Source organism: Neopsephotus bourkii, unplaced genomic scaffold, assembly GCF_033783945.1.
Source record: "Neopsephotus bourkii isolate Nb327-2 ecotype Australia unplaced genomic scaffold, CSIRO-AGI_Nbou_v1 NB_1189, whole genome shotgun sequence".
NCBI classification, from domain to species: Eukaryota; Metazoa; Chordata; class Aves; order Psittaciformes; family Psittacidae; genus Neopsephotus; species Neopsephotus bourkii.
The window spans coordinates 2207887-2226870 of NW_026901674.1; the positions used below are offsets into that span (position 1 = coordinate 2207887).

Genomic DNA, 18984 nt, shown 5'->3' on the forward strand with positions numbered 1-18984 from the left:
TAATATGGATCTCTATATAACTGCAGGACAGAGTAATTCCTAGCTGCGTGCACTAACCATGATATGAAAGCCTCTGTGCACACACTTTTCCTCTCCAAACATCTCCAACAACATAACACTGAAGAATGTTATGAAAAGAAGTAACACAGTAATGAATTACATGCTACTGGAGGATGAGTTCTCTCTTAATAGTGTTGGTTGTGCTAAAGTTATCAGCAATTATGTCTTTTTTCTTTAAATCATCTATTCAGTAAGTAAAACTACCACCTTAGAACTTTTGTTATCAATTAATGAAACACACTGATCTCAAATACTTACCACTGCTCCTTGTTTTACACAGTAACCAGCTTTGATAATAGCGTTATCTGGGGGATGCTTAGCAGAAAAATAAGGAAGGTGACTTTGCGACCGTTTCAAGTAATTACTGTCACCCCCTTCACTGCACTCACTGGTTTCTTCTTTCTAGAAAAAACAGGAAAGTTCAGAATACTCTCAGTTTTTTCTCTAAAGGTCAAAGAATAACTGTACTAGTTGTAACAGGGGAGAACTGCATCAGCCCATGCTCACAAATCCCATTTCTAATTTGTCTGAAAGGCCAAAATACTTCAACTGATATCTAAAGACAAGTAATGAGACTTTCCAAAGGCTCTTGCCGAATACCTGGCAAGCTCCATTTAGAGACTAAGCCAAGAAAGTGCTGGGTATCCTCAAACAATATTGACAGACACTCAATGGAGAACATTACAGACATAAACCCAAGATATATCCATGTATTTAGTGCAAACACACAACACGACTAAGGGTAAAACACTAGAGGTGGCTACATTAGAGAAAAAGCTATGTCTAGGACCATACGACACATCAGAATTCACCCACTTAAAAATCAGTTCAGGTGTATACATGTAATTTACATGATATTGATCCAGCCTGTAACTTGTCAGCTCAGGGAACTTCCAGAAACAGATATAGGTCTGTATCTTTAACACTGCATACATTCTTCTTCCACAAGCTTGCCCACTCTCATACTCAGGCATCCATCCCATTTTTGGCAAGGAGTACCTTATGTTTTATTACTCACTGAAAGAAGAATGTCTTTCCTTTGTTTCACCTGGTTACACCATTAGCTTTAGTTTAAAAGCCCGTAGCTCTCATACTGGAACAGTTACACATGGACCAGTTATCCTTCAAATTTTACTCTGAACCTTTCCAGTTCTTGTTTTTAAGGCAAAACCAAAACTGCTCAAATATAGGATTTATACAGCAAGAAAAACATTTGCTGTTTTGCTCCTTCTTTTTCTAGCAACTCCTGGTATTTGTGGGGCTTCTCCTCCACTGTTAGTGAACATTAAGATGATGTTTTTTTAGAGTGTAACTGTAAATCTTACCTCTCAAATGGAAATGGTTATTTCACAATCGAGTATTTTCTATAACAATTAGGATTGTTTTCCCCAACATCCATTACATCATATATATTTTCACTGAATCTCACTTCCTATCTTATTTGCCCATGCAGGCCACCTCATAAGGCCCTTCTGCAACAGCTTAATTTGCTGTCATTCTTATTACCTCTAATAATACTGTGTACATATAAGCAGCTGACATAATCCATTGACATAATCATCTCCTTTTTTTGCACACTTTTCCTGGCAGTTAAATGAAGACAGAACTTTGGCACTGTTACCACCACCAGTTCATTTTACATACACAAGATGTTTTTAGCATCCTAACCAATATCTGAGCAAAACCACCCCAATACTCAAGCAATTATTTGTAGTCTTGTATAATTCTTGTGTAAAGGGAATAAAACCTTCTATAAAGGGAATAAAGTCCTCAAAAAACCCCAGCGAGTATCAGTAAGAGATGCACATCAAAATACAAGTCCTCAGAGCAAGCTATATTGTGATACATAACCTATTTGCCTGTCAAACAACAAAGCTTCCCCTGTCAAATAACAGCCCACTTGTTTTAAGGGTATTACCTGGGTAGGTGTAATGATAGGAACACCACCAACAATTTCTGTCCTATATGAGACTTGCTTCTTTCCACCTGGGCTTTCAGCTTGACGATTTGCATTATCCATCTGACACAGAGGATCGGACTGCTTTGGTACCTGAAAGTAGAAAATGACAATTAACATAAGCTGTATGAAGACTTAAAAAAGCTCTTACCATTATTCAAGAATGTTTCATTTGTCTTTAAGGAGGATTTAACAAATGTTCTGTAATTGTAAAAGGCTAGGAACAGCTTACATGAACACTTGTTGCCATGGCTTTCGCTCTTGGAAGATCTGGTGGCAATAAGGACATTTCACCATGTGCCTTGACATCTAAAAAATCTATTCCCAGCTTTGCCATAAGTGCTGTAGTTGATCTTCAAGAAGCACTGCTAATACACAGAAGAGCTAGTTCTTTATTTTTCACTTCCTTTCAGTTTTAGTAGCAATTGCTTTAGACTGGGGATGCCCCACTGCCTGCAGAGCCAGCACAGTAAGGCCATAAATATGGACTTACAGCACTGAGTCTTGTGTCAAATAGGATGCCTGACCAGTGTGACATATGCACTCATATTCCAAGACTTGGCATGATGACTGTGTGTACCCCCATGAATCCTGCATATATTGCTAAATTCTGTCCAAAATGAGCCTAACTAGCTTTAATTCTCTCAAACTTGGAACTAAAGCAATCAAAACACCACAGGAATTTAATTTCCCAATAAGTGTTTTGATCTAAAAAGTTTACTCAAATTTCTGAGTTTATGCAAGAAGTAAATATCTGCAACCCAAGAAATGCACTGGCTGGCCACCTATGACATTTTTATTTATCATCTCCTTTCACCCCTAATGTTAATATAGTAAATTTGAGTTCAACAAGTACAATGACTTCAACAAGAAGAGATCAAGAGTCTCACACCAGAATACCCTAGCCAGCAACCTGCTGGATATTTACACAGGACATCAGATTCCTTCAGAAAGAAGGGATATGCAAATTGTCTTTACACAGTGAATTACCATCCAGGAGTGTGGCACATTCAAAACTTGAAATTGAACTGCTCTAGACAAAAACAAAACTACTTTATAGTCTGCTGTGGTTCTAGTTCCTATGCCCAGGACTGCTTATTTTACAGAAAAACAGCCTGCAAAGAAGTACAAACAGTCCTGAGAGCACCAATGTCAGCCTGGGACAGCTTCCCCCTGGCCAAGTGAAGGTGGCACTCAGCAGCTTGCTCAGCTGTGGCACTGGGCTCATTCCTACTTCCACCCTCCCCATAGCCTTGCACAACACCCAGCTTTGCCAGCACAGGTGAAAGGACCTCATTCATAGCCAAGTTTGCTGCTTAAAGAGAAGATTTTCTACTCCACACAGATCATGGGCCTCAGCCTTTCAAGAGAAGATGGTTGTAGCCTCAGCTTTATGGGTTAAGTGCTTCAGTTGTCACAAACTCTTACTTAAAACTGTTACAGACCAACCCCACAACCACCTTCCGACAGGAATGCACTTTCAAACAGCACTCAAACAGGTACACAATGTGCTAGGCTGCAGAGGCTCATAGTTGTTTGGAAATTACCAGCACTCAGAATACTGAAAAATGCAAGAAATCTTGTAGGATTACAATCTACAGCAAGTACTGCTCTTGTGAAAATTCAAAACTGAATGATCTTGGTCCTTCAAAGACAAAAAATACTAATGACTTCACCAGCCATTTTGAATGCAAGTTAAACATATGACAACTAGGTTACATCTAAATTCTAACGTGATACCAATAATTCTTTATTCACCCTGTTTCTTGAGCTGGCAACAGCTCAAGCCTGGTTGTGGTTTGTCCTTATGAAAAACCCAAGTGAGAAGGCTCTGAGATTCCATTCTTTTTATTTATTACTAGTAGTAACATTTTTATACCTCAAAAGAAAGGGCTGCATTAAAACAATGCAAACAACTCACAGAAACATCCTTAGATAACCTAAAAATGAGAAAGTTGATGATAACAAACACGAGTGCGTGCATCCACGCTCAGAATCCCTTCTTTGTAAGGGAATGCTCTCAAAACAGTTGTCATCGCTTCCCAAAACTGACAGAAACAAAACCATTTCTTCTGCCTCCTGCAAAGACTGAGGTAGTATGTGGGGTTTTCTGTCATGTGATAACCAGCTGTCCTGATGCAAACCAGGAAAGTAACTTAATACTTATCAGAAGAATGCATTAATGTTTCCTTGACTGGATGTTACTTGAAATAAGGAAAGAGCCTTTGGAATGTGGCATGATGTGTTTGCTCAGTATTTTAGTGATACCTTAAGAAGCATTTTTGACAGCAGGCAAATGCATGTGTATCTTCTGCCTGCCTGAAAGTGTCTGCTGGATATTTCAGTTAATACTAAATGTGTAGTTAACTTTAAATTATTAAAACCATCATATGCTGTAATGAAAACAATAATCACATTTTTGTCCAATTTCCAAAGCAAAAAGTAAAATAAACTCAAGTTTGGGGGAGTTCTGCACAGTCTTCCAAGTCTTGGAAAGCCAAGCCAAGACTTGCTTGTAGGCACAAAAACTACTGTATCAAAAGAAAAATGGAGGCAGAGCACATTTAAGCATCTTGAAACAGTCACCATTTGAAAGCATTGCTAAAGCACTTACTGTGATTTTGGTAGCTTTGTTCAGAACATTCACCCATTCAACCAGGTCCTGCTGATCATTGGCTTGTAGAAAGTATTTTCTCATCCCTGCATTCATAACTGTTGAAAGCCATTGTGAAAAGTTAACAAACACTGACATTTAAGAGCAAACTTAAGAACTTCATAAAAGATTTGATTTCAGATGGAAGATCCACTTGTATTTCTTCCTAAAAAGTCATTTTAAGATATATCCACTTGACAGGTTTCCTTTATTCTAAAAGAACCCCTATTTTTCTTTTCTATTTTCTAAGCATCATACAGAATTTGTTCAAGTCTTTTTATTACATAAAAACAGCCTTGAATTTTATCAGAGCTTTCCACAGCTCCACTTCCCTTTTCTCAATTTCTGTAAGCAACAAAGTTTTATACTTGGGGACTTCTACAATTTTTCCTGTTAATCCTCTGACCAGTATCTGTTCTCCTTTGCAAGAAATTCAATGTTACGATGATCACTGACTGATTTTTTCTTTAAATGTGTGGAAAAATCAGTACTGATTACTAAGTATATGATGCTCAGGACCAAACAACTTTAAAATAGCCAGAACATAGTTTATTTTACTTGAGTAACTTGCCAGAGAAAGTGTATTCTTAGTAAGTTTATTTATCTACCTGGCAACACCTAGCATACCTTTATCCAAAAAGGATAAACATGTTTCTGTGTACCAGTGAAAACATCATGGTTAATTTTCTCATAAATTCTAAGGAATTCTGTTGAAATTAGTTTTAGGGTGAAAAGTGGCTAAAACCTTCCCAGAACTTTACAGTCTGCTCTACCTATAACATAACAGTTCTTCAGGTCATCGTTAACAGCAAACACATACCAGAAACATGCTTTTTACTCTTCTATCACCTTTCTGCCCCAAGTGGATGAACCACACATTATAAACTTAAAACACAGAACTGTATAATGAATTAACTGAAACAATTCCCAATATTTAAATAAAATGACAATAAATGTATTTTTTTCCTCTAAAAGGCATCAAAACCACTTTAATAAATCAGAACTATTCAAAGCTTTCAGCTAGCATCTTGCATCATTAAGGCTTTTTAGAGCTGGCCCACTGACAAGAGCAACTTTACGCCTGATGAAGACAAACACCTCTCCACATGCATGTGCAGAGGAATCTGTAGACGGCACTGAACTAACATGCTAGGCGCTAGTCTAGAATCCCTGAAGCCTTACACACAGGTGTGATTAGTATTTTATGGGCTTCAACACAGAGACTGCATAAGTCTGGTGGAGGTGCCTTCTCTCAGCCTGTACAACACTCCACATGGTAAAGGACACCTTAAGTAACTATCTTAAACCTTCAGGCATTTTTAGTACCTACACCTCAGCTAGAAGTCTTCCATGAATGCAGCCACAGAGAATGGCTATTCAGAAACAGAGCAGGGGGTGATTTCAGTCTCTACACATACTTTTGTGACTGCCAATTGCTTGTCAAAACCCATGGAATTATATTAAATTCTATACAAATTACGTATAAGGGGGTTTTATGATTCTCTAAAACTTTACTCAAGTTTAAACAAGTTTAAGTATCAAGAAACCTAGCAGGTACCCCAAAAGCAAATTATTCTTCTTCAGTGCAGCAACAGAGGCTGAAATTTAACTTAAGAGCACTGGCTGACTGGATTTTTAGACGGATTAACTCTTTTATGAGTAATACAGATTGAAATAGCTAAATTACTTGTCTTCAGAGCTGAAAGGCACGCCATGCTTCTGAAAGCACCCAGCATTTTCCATTAGCTTATTAATGCCTCAAAAATGTCAAGCATCTGAAAACCAGCTCTCACCTACTCCTCATTGAACTGCAACACAAAAAGCCACTAAAACACCTTATGAAGAAGCCAACCTCTCCCTCATGCTAAAGAAGAAACAGTGAATATAAGTAATTTTAAAACTATACACTACCAGCTGTACCTAGTGAATTACAGAACATTGTATTTGGTTTTGAAGAACATACTTGATGCACACGCTGTGTGCAAGAACTTACCAAAACAGAACTCTGCCTTTGGCCTTAGCTTAGTTGCATCGCTCACCTAGTAAGGAAATCCAGATTATAAATACCACTGTGCACACAAAATGTACATCAGATATCACGTTTTTCTCTTTCAAGTGGCTACATTTGAAGATTAGCAACATAGCAAGTTTGCAAGATATAAAGATACACAGACATAACAAAATATACTACATAAAATTTAGTTCAAGATGTGCAACCTATGGTAAGAGACAGCTTAAGCCATATGTTCCTGTTCCTTAAGTTGAAGGATTCATTACCAAATGCTAAAATCTGGAAACATAGCACTTCTACTTTTACCACTTGTATTTTGAAATTTTACATCTCAGCTGAACTAAAGATTCAAGGACATTTCATACTGTCAAGGACACCAGTTGTATTTTGGTTCATTAACATGAAAAGAATAGCAGCCACTTTCAGGAGTCTCTAAAACGTTGCAGTGTTGGGGTAGAAGAGAAGCTGAAGTCTTGTTTTGAGAGAGGCATTGGCATTTTTACGTTATAGAGCACTTCTATCAAGGGTGAGGGAAAAGGCAAAGCAGCCTCTCACATCAAACCCCTTTTGGGGGGCAGAAACAGGAAAAAACACATACAACATAACTACAAGAACTATGGGAAGTTAGAGCATCCACCCAGGAGGCACATTTGAGCTGTGGCAAAGGTGCACACAGGCACAGGCTCCCATTAAAAGTGAGACACAAGGGTACAGATTTCTGAAGGGAACAACAGTGAGGTGTGGGGCAAAGAAAGCCCAGAAGAAGGAAACCAGGAAGGACATAAACAGGTCTTCACAGACATTTCTGTACTCATGATATAAGCAGCATGTATATCTTTTACAAGAATAAGAAATAAAATGGAAGGTGGGAAGATTCAGTATGACAACATGAAAAGCAAAGGAAAGATGAGAAATGAGCAGAAAACCAAGAGGAGGTCAATTATTTTTCCTCGACTTATTTGTTAATACAGTTCCCACTGCAAATTTAATAATGGAGACTTTCTTAGTTTTCTTTCAGACATATTTGCATGTGAGTGTACATAAAGTGTAATGAACTAAGTAAAAGTTAGAAACCTTGCTGTTCTATTAAAGAACATTATTACTTGCAAATTATCACACCCAAAGACTTAATCTTCCACTTCATAAAGAGCCTGTCTTTTGTGGAGGACTAATTGGAATTCAAATACTCATAAAAGAACTGAAACATATGGTTCAGAAATATTAATACCATGCAGCACAAAGAGCTGCCATTTGGAACCACAAAACAGACACAGACAACAGGGTAATTAGTCTGCTCTTATTTTAACCTGGTAGCATTGAAGTGTCTGTAACACTTCTCTAGAATTCAGCAGCAGCAGACAAGCAAAAGTCTTCCCATGCGCTATGTAAAAGACATTTAAAGCTGTCTAAAGTTGAGGACTTCAGTAGTTCTCACTAATGATTTAGCACCAAGTGTCTTATGTATTAGCTTACCTTTGAAATATAGGTAAGTTTAATGACTCCCACAGGTGGAGATCCAGAGGGAAGATTCTGCAACAAATCATGTTACAAAGTGAAACTAGTTTATTCTCATCTCACAGTCAGTGTTTATGCATAAAAAGCAAGTAATTGCCCAAACAAAAAGAAAATCCTATGTGTTTTTATAGACAATACACAATGTATGCTTGGAACAGGATCTAAACTACTTGTTTATTGTACACACATCTGTTAATCAACTAAAAACAGAAAGACTGCTAGAAACAATACAAATAGTAATTGTTTCAGAAGTTTATGTATTTTATTGGAGGAAAAAGGATTCTTGCAGGTCTGCATCCAGGAAATCCGGAAAGGATACTTTTTCCTTAACAGATGGTGGAGTTTTATGTATTTTGACCAGGGCAGGCGGAAGGGACAAGAAGTGACATTCATCTATTATGTCAGATACTTCAAAGGCTGTCTCACATATTTTCCAAACAGATTGAAAAATCACATCTTTTCATTTAATCCTGAAGTCCTTGCAGGAAAAGACCATGACACTTCCCAAAGCTGCAGTAAAGCCTCAGTATATATATCCAAAAAAGGAGCTCTCTCGTTTTCACATCCTCGCTTAACATACTATTAGTCTTCACATTAGTGTTCACAATCAGCTAGTAGCTTACAAATACAAGAGTTAAAGAACTGAGTAACACAAAACATGGTTAATACTTTCATTCACTCTGATGGAACAGTCTTCCTTATTCCTTTAAATAGAGTGCTGTTTTCCATTTACTTTTTTCATTGAATCCTAGAATTTGGGTTGGGTTGGAAGGGACCTTAAAGCTCCTCCAGCTCCAACCCCTGCCATGGGCAGGGACCCCTTCCACTAGAGCAGCTTGCTCCAACCCCATGTGTCCAACCTGGCCTTGAACACTGCCAGGGATGGGGCAGCCACAGCTTCTCTGGGCACCCTGTGCCAGCGCCTCAGCACCCTCACAGGGAAGAGCTTCTATTATTTAATCTAAATCTCCCTTCTGTTACTTTAAAGCCATTCCCCTTTTCCTGTCATGGCGGCCCTTTATGCTGTAATATCATTCTTCCCACTACAGGCCTCCCTGGAAGCCCTAAGAATGATACTGCATCTGCTCGCTGATCCTTTCCCTAGCTGAAGTGCTCTTCCCTATTCCATAGCACCTAATGTGCATCCCAAAGAGGAGCCTTAATGCTACCTACAGTCAGAAAGACAGATGCATATTGGTTTATACTCCATGTGTATTTCAACAGTAAGAAGTAGGTTCTCACTATAGGCTTACCATACACTGGTACCACTGAAATTTATAAAAAATAATTCCTTTCATTCTGCCCAAATAAATTAAACTTTTACTTTATCCAACATATTTATACCCCAGCACATACCAGTTTTATATTAGGACAGTAGTGTGGCTATTGGTGGGCTTAAAACCATTATTTTCACAGCTACAAACAGAGCACTTCTATCACCAACAAAGAACCCAGTGAAGTTCTGCACACACTGTAGACTCACATGAAGAGTTTCATCATTTCAAGGATTGAGTTGTCTTCAATACAGTTGCTCTATAAAAACCCCGCTGCTCATCAAAACTAGAACAGTGGAAGAACATCAAGCAGCTTCAACGTGCCTCCTGCAAGGCACCCTTTCATTTGTATTTGGATGCTAATATTATAAAATACATAAGAAAGTTTACATCAAAACCTCTCTGAGGTGTGCAATGCAAATATTAGCGTTAAAACCCTGAAGAATTTCTATTTCTACAGCATTTCAAGTTTTTGCCCACATGCCCTGCTTAGATCACAGGAGAAAATGAAGAAAAGAACTGCTTCGTCTCATTTGCTGAGATCAAACATTTGATCTCAATGTTTTATCTCTTCTTTCCTGAAATTCTTTCTTCTTTCTCCTCAGTAAGAACTGCTGAATGCTTCAGTCACAAGTCACATCCATGGGGCTGCACGCTGTTTAAACGTCTTTTTTTGCTGTTTGGTTCCTCTGAGCAGTAGATTTCTACTGTGTTTTAACTCTGGTCTTCCTGGCAGAATGGTACACGAGTATTCTGGCAGAGTGACCCAGATCCTGTGCTTTCACTGTCTCTGTACCCAAACCTTAAGCTATTATCTGTTCTCCTCTGTGCTAGAAAACACACTGATGCATTTACACTGTAAAAGCAGCTTTTACATAAAGGATGCTTCATCATGATGGATACAAGCTTTCCTCATTCATCTATCATTCATGCTGTGCTGAAACTGGAACATCATTAGAAATTGCTTTTCAATGACTGGTTTTCTTGAGGTAATGTGAAACACATAACAGACCCATGTAAGGAAAACTGCATAGCTCCACAAAAGGTTACAGGTGAATTACAAGATATGTGTAGTGAAACAAGTATGTATCATACAGCACTAACTAGTGCCTGAGAGAACCTGTAATAAACAGTCAAAGCACTTAATATATAGTACATCAGGATTCAAAACTAATGACCGATTTCTACATGTGATCAAATTCAGATTCCTGTCTTATCCCTAAATCTCCTGTCAATATTTAGATTCCACATACTGGGAATTCACTGATGTTCATAGAATCATAGAATGGTTTGAGTTGGAAAGGCCCTTAAGATCACCCAGTTCCAATCCCTGCCATGGGCAGGGAAGCCTTACACTAGACCACGTTGCTCAAGGCAATGTCCAACCTGGCCCTGAACACTGCCAGGGATGGAGCATTCACGACTTCCTTGGGCAACCCATTCCAGTGCCTCACCACCCTCACAGGAAAAAACTTCTTTATATCTAACCTGAACTTCCCCTGTTTAAGTTTAAACCCATCACCCCTTGTCCTATTGCTACATTCCCTGATGAAGAGTCCCTCTCTCCTTGTAGCCCCTCTGCAGAAACTGGAAGGCTGAACTGAGGTCTCCACGCAGCCTTCTCTTCTCCAGGCTGAACAGCCCCAGCTTTCTCAGCCGATCTTCATATGGGAGGTAATTCACTGATGCTCAAGTTTCTGTTAATGTTTTACTACTAAGTGCAATTGGTAATGTTTTACATAGAAATATGAGCTGTACTTTTTCCTTAGAAGACTGCACATACAAGAAACACCAATTTACAACTATTTCATTTATGTTACATTTTCCCCCCTTGCTTCCAGGTCCATAAGACAATACTAAACCCCATTTTTCTTAAGTAAATTTGTTCATCTGAAAACATGGAAATGGGGAGAGAGAGCGAAGAAATTCCTGCCAAGAACACCTCACCTGTGGGTTATCCATGTACCACACCAGACTGTCTTCTCGTGTGTCCAGAATGAAGTACCGCCGCAGAAACTTCCCACTATTCTCATTTTCTTCAATATCCAGGAATCCACAGATGCGATTCTGGCGATCCACATAAGGCATTTCTAACCCTGGACATCACACTGCAGAACAAAAAGCGGAGAAATCAAGCAAAGTTCCTCCTTACTAATTTTAAGCCTGTTCTATGCCTACTCATGACATTTTGAGCAGTTTCAACTTGCAGTTAAAGGAGTTTCTACAGAAGAGTAAGTGAAGCGTAGCTGTTTCCCCCCCTGCTATTACCACTGAGTTTTCAGATAGGTCTCTCCTACTTCTTTGAAGCATATACTTAGGATATCTAATACCCTAAGTGCAAAGACACAAGTGGTAAGTAGTTGATAGGCATCAAGACTAGCTTCTAAAAGATCACTACAGAGTAATCAAACATTCTCCTGCACAACTTGCACAACGTTGAGCTAATGCTTGGTTTACACTTCCTTCTTCCACACTGCCTTTCATGGTCAAGAAAAGATCTTTGTCAGCAGCTCTACTGCCAGCGTTGATTTCTCTTATTTTGCTTAGGCAAATTCAACAAAAAGGCTTTTAGAAACATTGCTCACATTTTTCTCCTCTCCTACAAAGAGAACTTCATGGCTAACGATGTCTAGGAACAGCCAAGTTTTCATCCTCACACATTAAATAATAATCAAAGTGAAGTTGTACATGCAGAAGCAAAGATGTGAAGGCACTTGCTAGCTCAAAACTGAACTCCTCCATATCCATGTGGTACTAAGTTTGAGGGTTGTAGGCTTGGGTTTGATTTTATTTTGGGGTTTGGTGGGGGAGGTTTGCCTTTTTGGTCGTTTTCCTTTAAAAAATAAGAGCTATAAATTTATCCAGCTGACCACCTTCCCCCATTTTGCCTGCTTCACCTTTTATGGCTCTGTCTTGCTGCAGGCTATTGCATCATGGTTTCTTGCTTCCTTTTATTTTACAGGACAGTCATTTTACCTTCAGAGCCATGTAAGACCAAAGGGAAATTTGCATACTCAGCTAAAAATGGCAATAAGTCAACATTTAAATATGATAAAAATCAGGCTGGTGCCAATCTTTCTCAGGGCAGGGAAGAAACATTTCAGTCTTCTTTCCATTTTGTTACAAACCCCAGAAATACAGTACATAACTCAGAAATACTACAGGTCAAAAAATATTAAACATGAGCCATAGGTTTAAGTACTTCACGCTTTTCATAACAGCTTCCAGCTTGCAATGTGTAAGATGGAATTTCCTTTTTGATATTCCTTAAAATTGTCTACCTTTACTATTTCCTTAAAGTTATTTGGTTTAAATATAGTTATACACACACACACGAGGCAGACACCTGATAACTCTCTGTAGCTATTGATACACCACAGTAAAACATGATATATGGTTTATAAAGTGGCTGGGGGAATCAGGTACACAGATAAGCATACATTTATTTTGGGGGGATCAGATATACAAACATACAGATATACGCTTGTTTTTACAGCTCTCATTTTATACGACTATTTAAATCTATTATGATTTTGATACCATACTGCACAATTTTAAGTCATTTAACTCAATCTGTAAACTAAGCCTTTTTGTACCCAACACCAAACTAATCCTCTGATGCATCAGGGCATTAAGTTTGGCATAAGGGATCAGATCTACCAATCTCAATTCAGTAGCTGAAGAGATTATATTATCATGGTGATGGCAGACTATTAGAAACATTAGTGGTTTGAATATTTTTTAATATAAGCTGTTAAATTCTGAAGTTAAATACATTCTTGTGTATAACAAAGTTAACACACCTTGTATTGAGATGCAAGACATTTTCTATATAGCTACATTAGTTGTGTATAACCACTCCATTAAGTGCCTCACTGCTTTGTTTTTCTTTCTTTCTCCATAAGGTTGATCTCCATATTTAATGTCTGCATTTAGGTTTAAATCTTCAAAGGCATAGGGCTGTTCAATAAAGTAACAAAATCTTCTAAGCTAGTCTAAATTTTTACTGCTATGTTCCTCACAATTTAAACACTGCAGATCTAAGTTAAGTTCTGTAACCAAGTTGTAAGTAAACCAAACCAAAACACTTGAGCACTCTTAAGAAAATGGCATAATTATAATGAACATTCAACCGTAATCCACATGCTGGCTCTTGGGATCACTTCACACTGAAGCAACATCTCGCCATAAGCACATCTGTAGCTAGGGGCAAGCTTAAGGGTAGAGGTTCTCTAAATGATACGATACCTCTGAGCTGGCAGAACTTGGCATCTCACATTGTTTCCATTTAAATGACTATCTAAATTGTCACTTACCAGTATTGTCCTAAGCTGTGTCCGGTGGTCCCTCAACCAGATATACAGCCCTGCCAGGACACAATTTCAGCCTAATATCAACAGCTTCTGAAGCCCATAAAAGCACTGTGCCTAAAAAAAAGCCAATATTCATGGCTGGTTTCCTGTTTGAGCAGGCTCAAGCTGTGCTGTCTGCAGACGTGAAGAAAATGAAATAATGAAAACTTGGGTTTGAAGTAAGACACAAATTGATTTAGGAGTTCTTGGAGAAAACCAACTGAATTTTCAAAGCACTTTTCAGCTATAGAAGAACCTTAGTTTCAAAAAACCTTTTAAGATAATGAAAGGAGGATACTCATAATGCCCCATTTTAAGCATACACTTAGCTAAAGTTAAATTACTCCAATAGTTAATAGGACAAAAGACAAAAAACAAGATGCTTTCTCTTCTTGGTCAATAAATCAATTTTCATAGGAAAAATACCCCCAAATTCATACAGGCTTTCTATTTCAATAGAAACCACTTCTAGCCTACAAAACGACACTATTTGCAGTTCCTCTGTCCTCTAATGAAAATACAGGATAAACTATCATGAACTGCAAAATTTCAGTTGTATAATACTGTTTTCTTCAGATTAGTCTGAAATTCCCCATGGGATTACTGACCTCTACTGGACTGATGCTCTTGAAGAATAAGAGAGAAGAAAAAAACCTCTAGCTTTATTATGAAATTCAAACCAAACAAAATCCTGCAATTGTTTTCCAGTTTTAAAAGTCTGCTTCCACCACATCACACCTTGGCAGGATTCCACTGTAAATTAATACCAATTCCATTCAGCATTCATTAACCAACCACAAGCTGTAGTGCACATATAAGACAAATCAATTTGTCCCTTTCTTCCAGTTCCTAAAGCAACTGAACACCCATGACAAAACCACCACAATAAATGCCCTTCCTGGCAACTCCAGAGAGACCAAAAAAGTGGCAATGATGGAATTACCACGTTACTTCTAAAGATTCACAAAAGGAATTGCAGAACTCTAATGTTAATTCCTCAGGGTTGGAAATGTGGCTGGAACAGCACCAACCTAACAACTCACTTGAAAGGGTCTTCAGGATAAAGATCCTGTCTTACACAGAGATTTATTTTTAATGGAATTATTATTTCAGGTGATTATAAAGCTGAAATCTCCAAGTCTGTGGATGTTTTACAGCTCTTATCACATGCACAAGTAGTTATTTTCTGCAGCACAGAACAGCGCAGTAACTCTTCTGCCCACTTTTAAATCAAATATTATAAAATATCATGATTTCTTAGAAAGAAAAGCTGCAGGCATTGAACCTGTAACACATCACATACAATTTCATTGTATTTTGCCTTCCCTCCCCAGGGTGCAGGGGAGGGAGGAGATGTGGGTCAATGACATAGCGCTACTTCACAAGAAGTATCCCTGTGGCTCATTCCTTCTTGGTTCTTACCCTAATCCACCAGAAGCTAAAACATTGTGTGTATTGACACTGCTATGTAAGAATTCAGAGAACTCTCAGCTCCTTAAAATCCCTTCTTGGAGGGCTGTGCTCTAATCCAAACAGGTCTCATTTCTGAAGCCTTACCTCCCTCTTTCCAGCGGCAATGTATTAATATAAGTAGGTACATACCTCACCAGCCCAGCTTCTCTCCGATTTCCCCCTTCTTTTAATCTGAGAAAAGATTTCTCAACATTTCTATCACAAACTGAAGGCTGCCCAGCCTCCTGGGCACCACTCTAAATAAAACCCACAGCTCACCTTCTCCCTGTCTCTCGCTGTGAATGCATGACTGCACAAGCAGAACCTGCAGAGGCACACAAGCATCTCGCTTTCACCATTTATAACACACTGCTTCAGCTCTCTACATTAACTTCTATTTTTAGTTTCACACCAGCACCTGTTCTTGAGTTCACCTCCTTCACAGACTGCAGCCTCTATATCTCTTCAGTACAAAGTCTATACAAGGCTATTAAGTGGCATGCAAGGTAATATTTCTACAGCCCAATCTCTCCTTTGACAGCTAAGGCTCAACTGGGGCCTACAAGGATGCTGAAGAGGGACTCTTAATCAGGGACTGTAGTGATAGGACAAGGGGTGATGGGTTCAAACTGAAACAAGGGCAATTTAGGTTGGATACAAGGAAGAAGTTCTTCCCTGTGAGGGTAGTGAGGCGCTGGCACAGGTTGCCCAGAGAAGTGGTAAATGCTCCATCCCTGGCAGTGTTCAAGGCCAGGTTGGACAGAACCTTGAGCAATATGGTGTCCCTGCCCATGGCTGGGGGTCAGAACTGGATGGTCTTAAGGTCCTTTCCACCCTAACTATCCTAAGATTCTATGAATTCCCACAAGTAAGCATAACCCACAGACCACGAGCTTGCTAAAGAAAGTGGAACTTCATACAAATAAAAGACCATGCAATAGGTTTTGCACTACCCACCTGAAAGCTTAAGCAATAAAGCAAGATGAGCACTGCCCCTTAATACCTTTTAGCTTTATTTTACACTTGCTTTCCCCAAGCTTTGTGTGTAATTTTATCATCATTATTTTTTCTTTACAGTAACACTTCTACTTCCTGCTTTATTAGTGTATGGGCATCCTGAACTTTGGATTTAACCTACCACGGGATGTGACTTTGGGGTTCCTTTTCTATGAGCTAAAAAGATTAAGAAACATACATTACCTACTTAGTCATCTCTTTGAAATGATGAACAGCATTCATAAAACTATGACTTGATAAATATAAAATGATGCCATGAGTCATGCCCATCCCTCCTCCCCACCCCCTTTTTAAGCTCTGCTATTGACACTAGCTCCATGGCCCCAAAGGGAAGGCAAGCAGCATTCCAGCAATCCCCAGGCCTTCCTGCACTTCTAGGGACAGCTTCATTATTGAGTGCTCTTGGCTTTTGCCTAAGCAATTACTATCAGCTTCCTGCTGTAAATCAGCTACTCTCCAGTTGGTCATCTCATTTACTGGCCATTTACTCCATTTACTGACTCCCAAGGGTAAGGGATGAGTTCAGACTGTCCTGCTGATACCCTGAAGAGCACAGCAATGAAAGCTTTCTTCTTGCATGCATTCAGGACAACAAAGAAGGAAGGGAAAAAAATCCAACCCTGAGATAAGCAGCTCAGAACAGCCTCAGAAAACAAGTCATATAAATCTTCCAGGACAGTTGTTCAAACTCCTTCATTTTCAGCCCCTTGAAACCCTTTGAGGAGAGGCAGAACACTGCACAGATAATTTAAACTGAGAGACAATGTCTCTGTTCATCTTTCACAAACCCCTTAAAGACACAACCTGCTAAATACACAAAACATGACAGAAAAACACTAATCCAGGAGCTGGAGAGATGATTTGGGTGCATTTCTGATGACAACTAAAGATAATTTAGAATCATAGAATAGTTAGGGTTGGAAAGGACCATCAAGTTCGAACCCCCCTGCCATGGGCAGGGACACCTCACACTAAACCATATCACCCAAGGCCTTGTCCAACCTGGCCTTGAACACTGCCAGGGATGGAGCATTCACAACCTCCTTGGGCAACCCATTCCAGTGCCTCAGCACATTAACAGGAAAGAACTTCCTCCTTATATCCAATCTAAACTTCCCCTGTTTCAGTTTGAACCCATTACCCCTTGTCCTATCACTACAGTCCCTAATGAAGAGTCCATCCCCAGCATCCCTATAGGCCCCCTTCAGATACTGGAAGGCTGCTATGAGGTCTCCACGCAGCCTTCTCTTCTCCAGGCTGAACAGCCCCAACTTTCTCAGCCTGTCTTCACACAGGAAGTGCTCCAGTCCCCTGATCATCCTCTGGGCTGTGAGCACACAGTGCTGGCTCCTGTTCATTTTCTCATCAATCAACACCCCCAAGTCCTTCTCCGCAGGGTTGCTCTGAATCTCTTGTCTGCCCAGCCTGTAGCTGTGCCTGGGATTGCTCCAACCCACTAGGACTGACAGTTTTAAAAGTACCCAAAGATCCTTTACTAAATCATTTTTATTCTGGAGGGCACTACAGACACTGTGTGCTTCTGTTAAGCAGAGAAGACATGACTTTGATTCGCTAGAAGTGTATAAAACTATTAGTAATGATTTAACTACATCTACAAATGAGAACTGGAAGTCTCCAAATTTAGATTCCAAAGTGGTCAAGAAGAAGGAAAAAAGCAGCTGCAAAAGGCCAGTATTCACCCGGAAGAGAATTCCAAAGCATAAGAAGTTCACATCCAATACTAAACAACATGAAATAGGTACCAGTAGCACTAACCTCTCCTATCCCTGATCAAGCTATGAGGCATATCAAACAATGCATCCCTGTTCCAGCACCTGACACAACCTCCAGCCAGGCCACAACATAGAAGAATCATAGTTTGCACTGATGAATCATCTAACAAACTAGCAGCCTTTATCTTGCACTTAAGTCTGTGTAAGACATTACCTTGTCCTCAAAATGTATCCGATCTGATGTTTTCCTCAAAGACTTGCTAAATCAGGGTAAGCCAACTATTTCCTCTTTTTAAAGTGTACTTCTTCAAGTCAAAAGACTGTAATTTTATTCACAGAATCACTAAATGGTTGGGGTTGGAAGGGACATTAAAGCTCATCCAGTTCCAACTCCCTGTCACAGGCAGGGACACCTTCCTCTTGACCGGACTGCTTCAAGCCCCATCCAGCCTGGTCTTGAACACTGCCAGGGATGGGGCAGCCATATTCCATATTATCTACTACCTAAATTCCACAGCATTAATCCCAGCTGCTTTCACCATGCATATTTAACCAACTTTTATTAAAATATGCTTTTTACAACAGAAATGCATCAAACCATACAGCTGATACATCACTACACACTGAATCCAGTAAAACCTGCAACATCCCAAGACCCTTGGTATAATAATATGTCAATAAGAAACACTTGGCCCAAATTGAATTGAGATGAAGTTATTGTGCACAAAGAATACATTAACATAAAGCACCACCTCCTTTCCTAATGCACTGGCAGTTAAGGTTTTGCACAGTCTCCCAACTCCAGATGCTGCTCAGAGAGCCACAACCACTCACCACAGAAAATGACATCAAATCCATGCACAACCCTTTCATCCTCAGACTAAACTTCACTAAAGTTACCTTTGTCCAGGTAAAAATATCATTACGTTTTACCGGAAGATTGGAATTCAAAGGAAAACA

The 18984-nt window shown here is 39.3% G+C and overlaps 1 protein-coding gene across 10 annotated transcripts in view; it reads right to left on the reverse strand.

Annotated features, from left to right (window-relative positions):
- The window catches only part of PLEKHA1 (pleckstrin homology domain containing A1), a 39426-nt gene that overhangs the window by 11077 nt on the left and 9365 nt on the right, over positions 1-18984 (reverse strand). For 9 of the 10 annotated variants that reach the window (XM_061364187.1, XM_061364188.1, XM_061364190.1 and 6 more), the window contains exons 2-7: positions 11418-11578; positions 8155-8211; positions 6664-6709; positions 4632-4729; positions 1979-2110; positions 319-462 (exon numbers count right to left, since the gene is read on the reverse strand). In XM_061364187.1, the coding sequence (XP_061220171.1) occupies positions 319-462; positions 1979-2110; positions 4632-4729; positions 6664-6709; positions 8155-8211; positions 11418-11558 (618 nt within the window). In that variant the 5' untranslated portion in view covers positions 11559-11578. Of the gene's footprint in view, positions 1-318; positions 463-1978; positions 2111-4631; positions 4730-6663; positions 6710-8154; positions 8212-11417; positions 11579-18984 lie in introns of those variants that run through there. The other variant, XM_061364194.1, reaches the window with a different exon arrangement.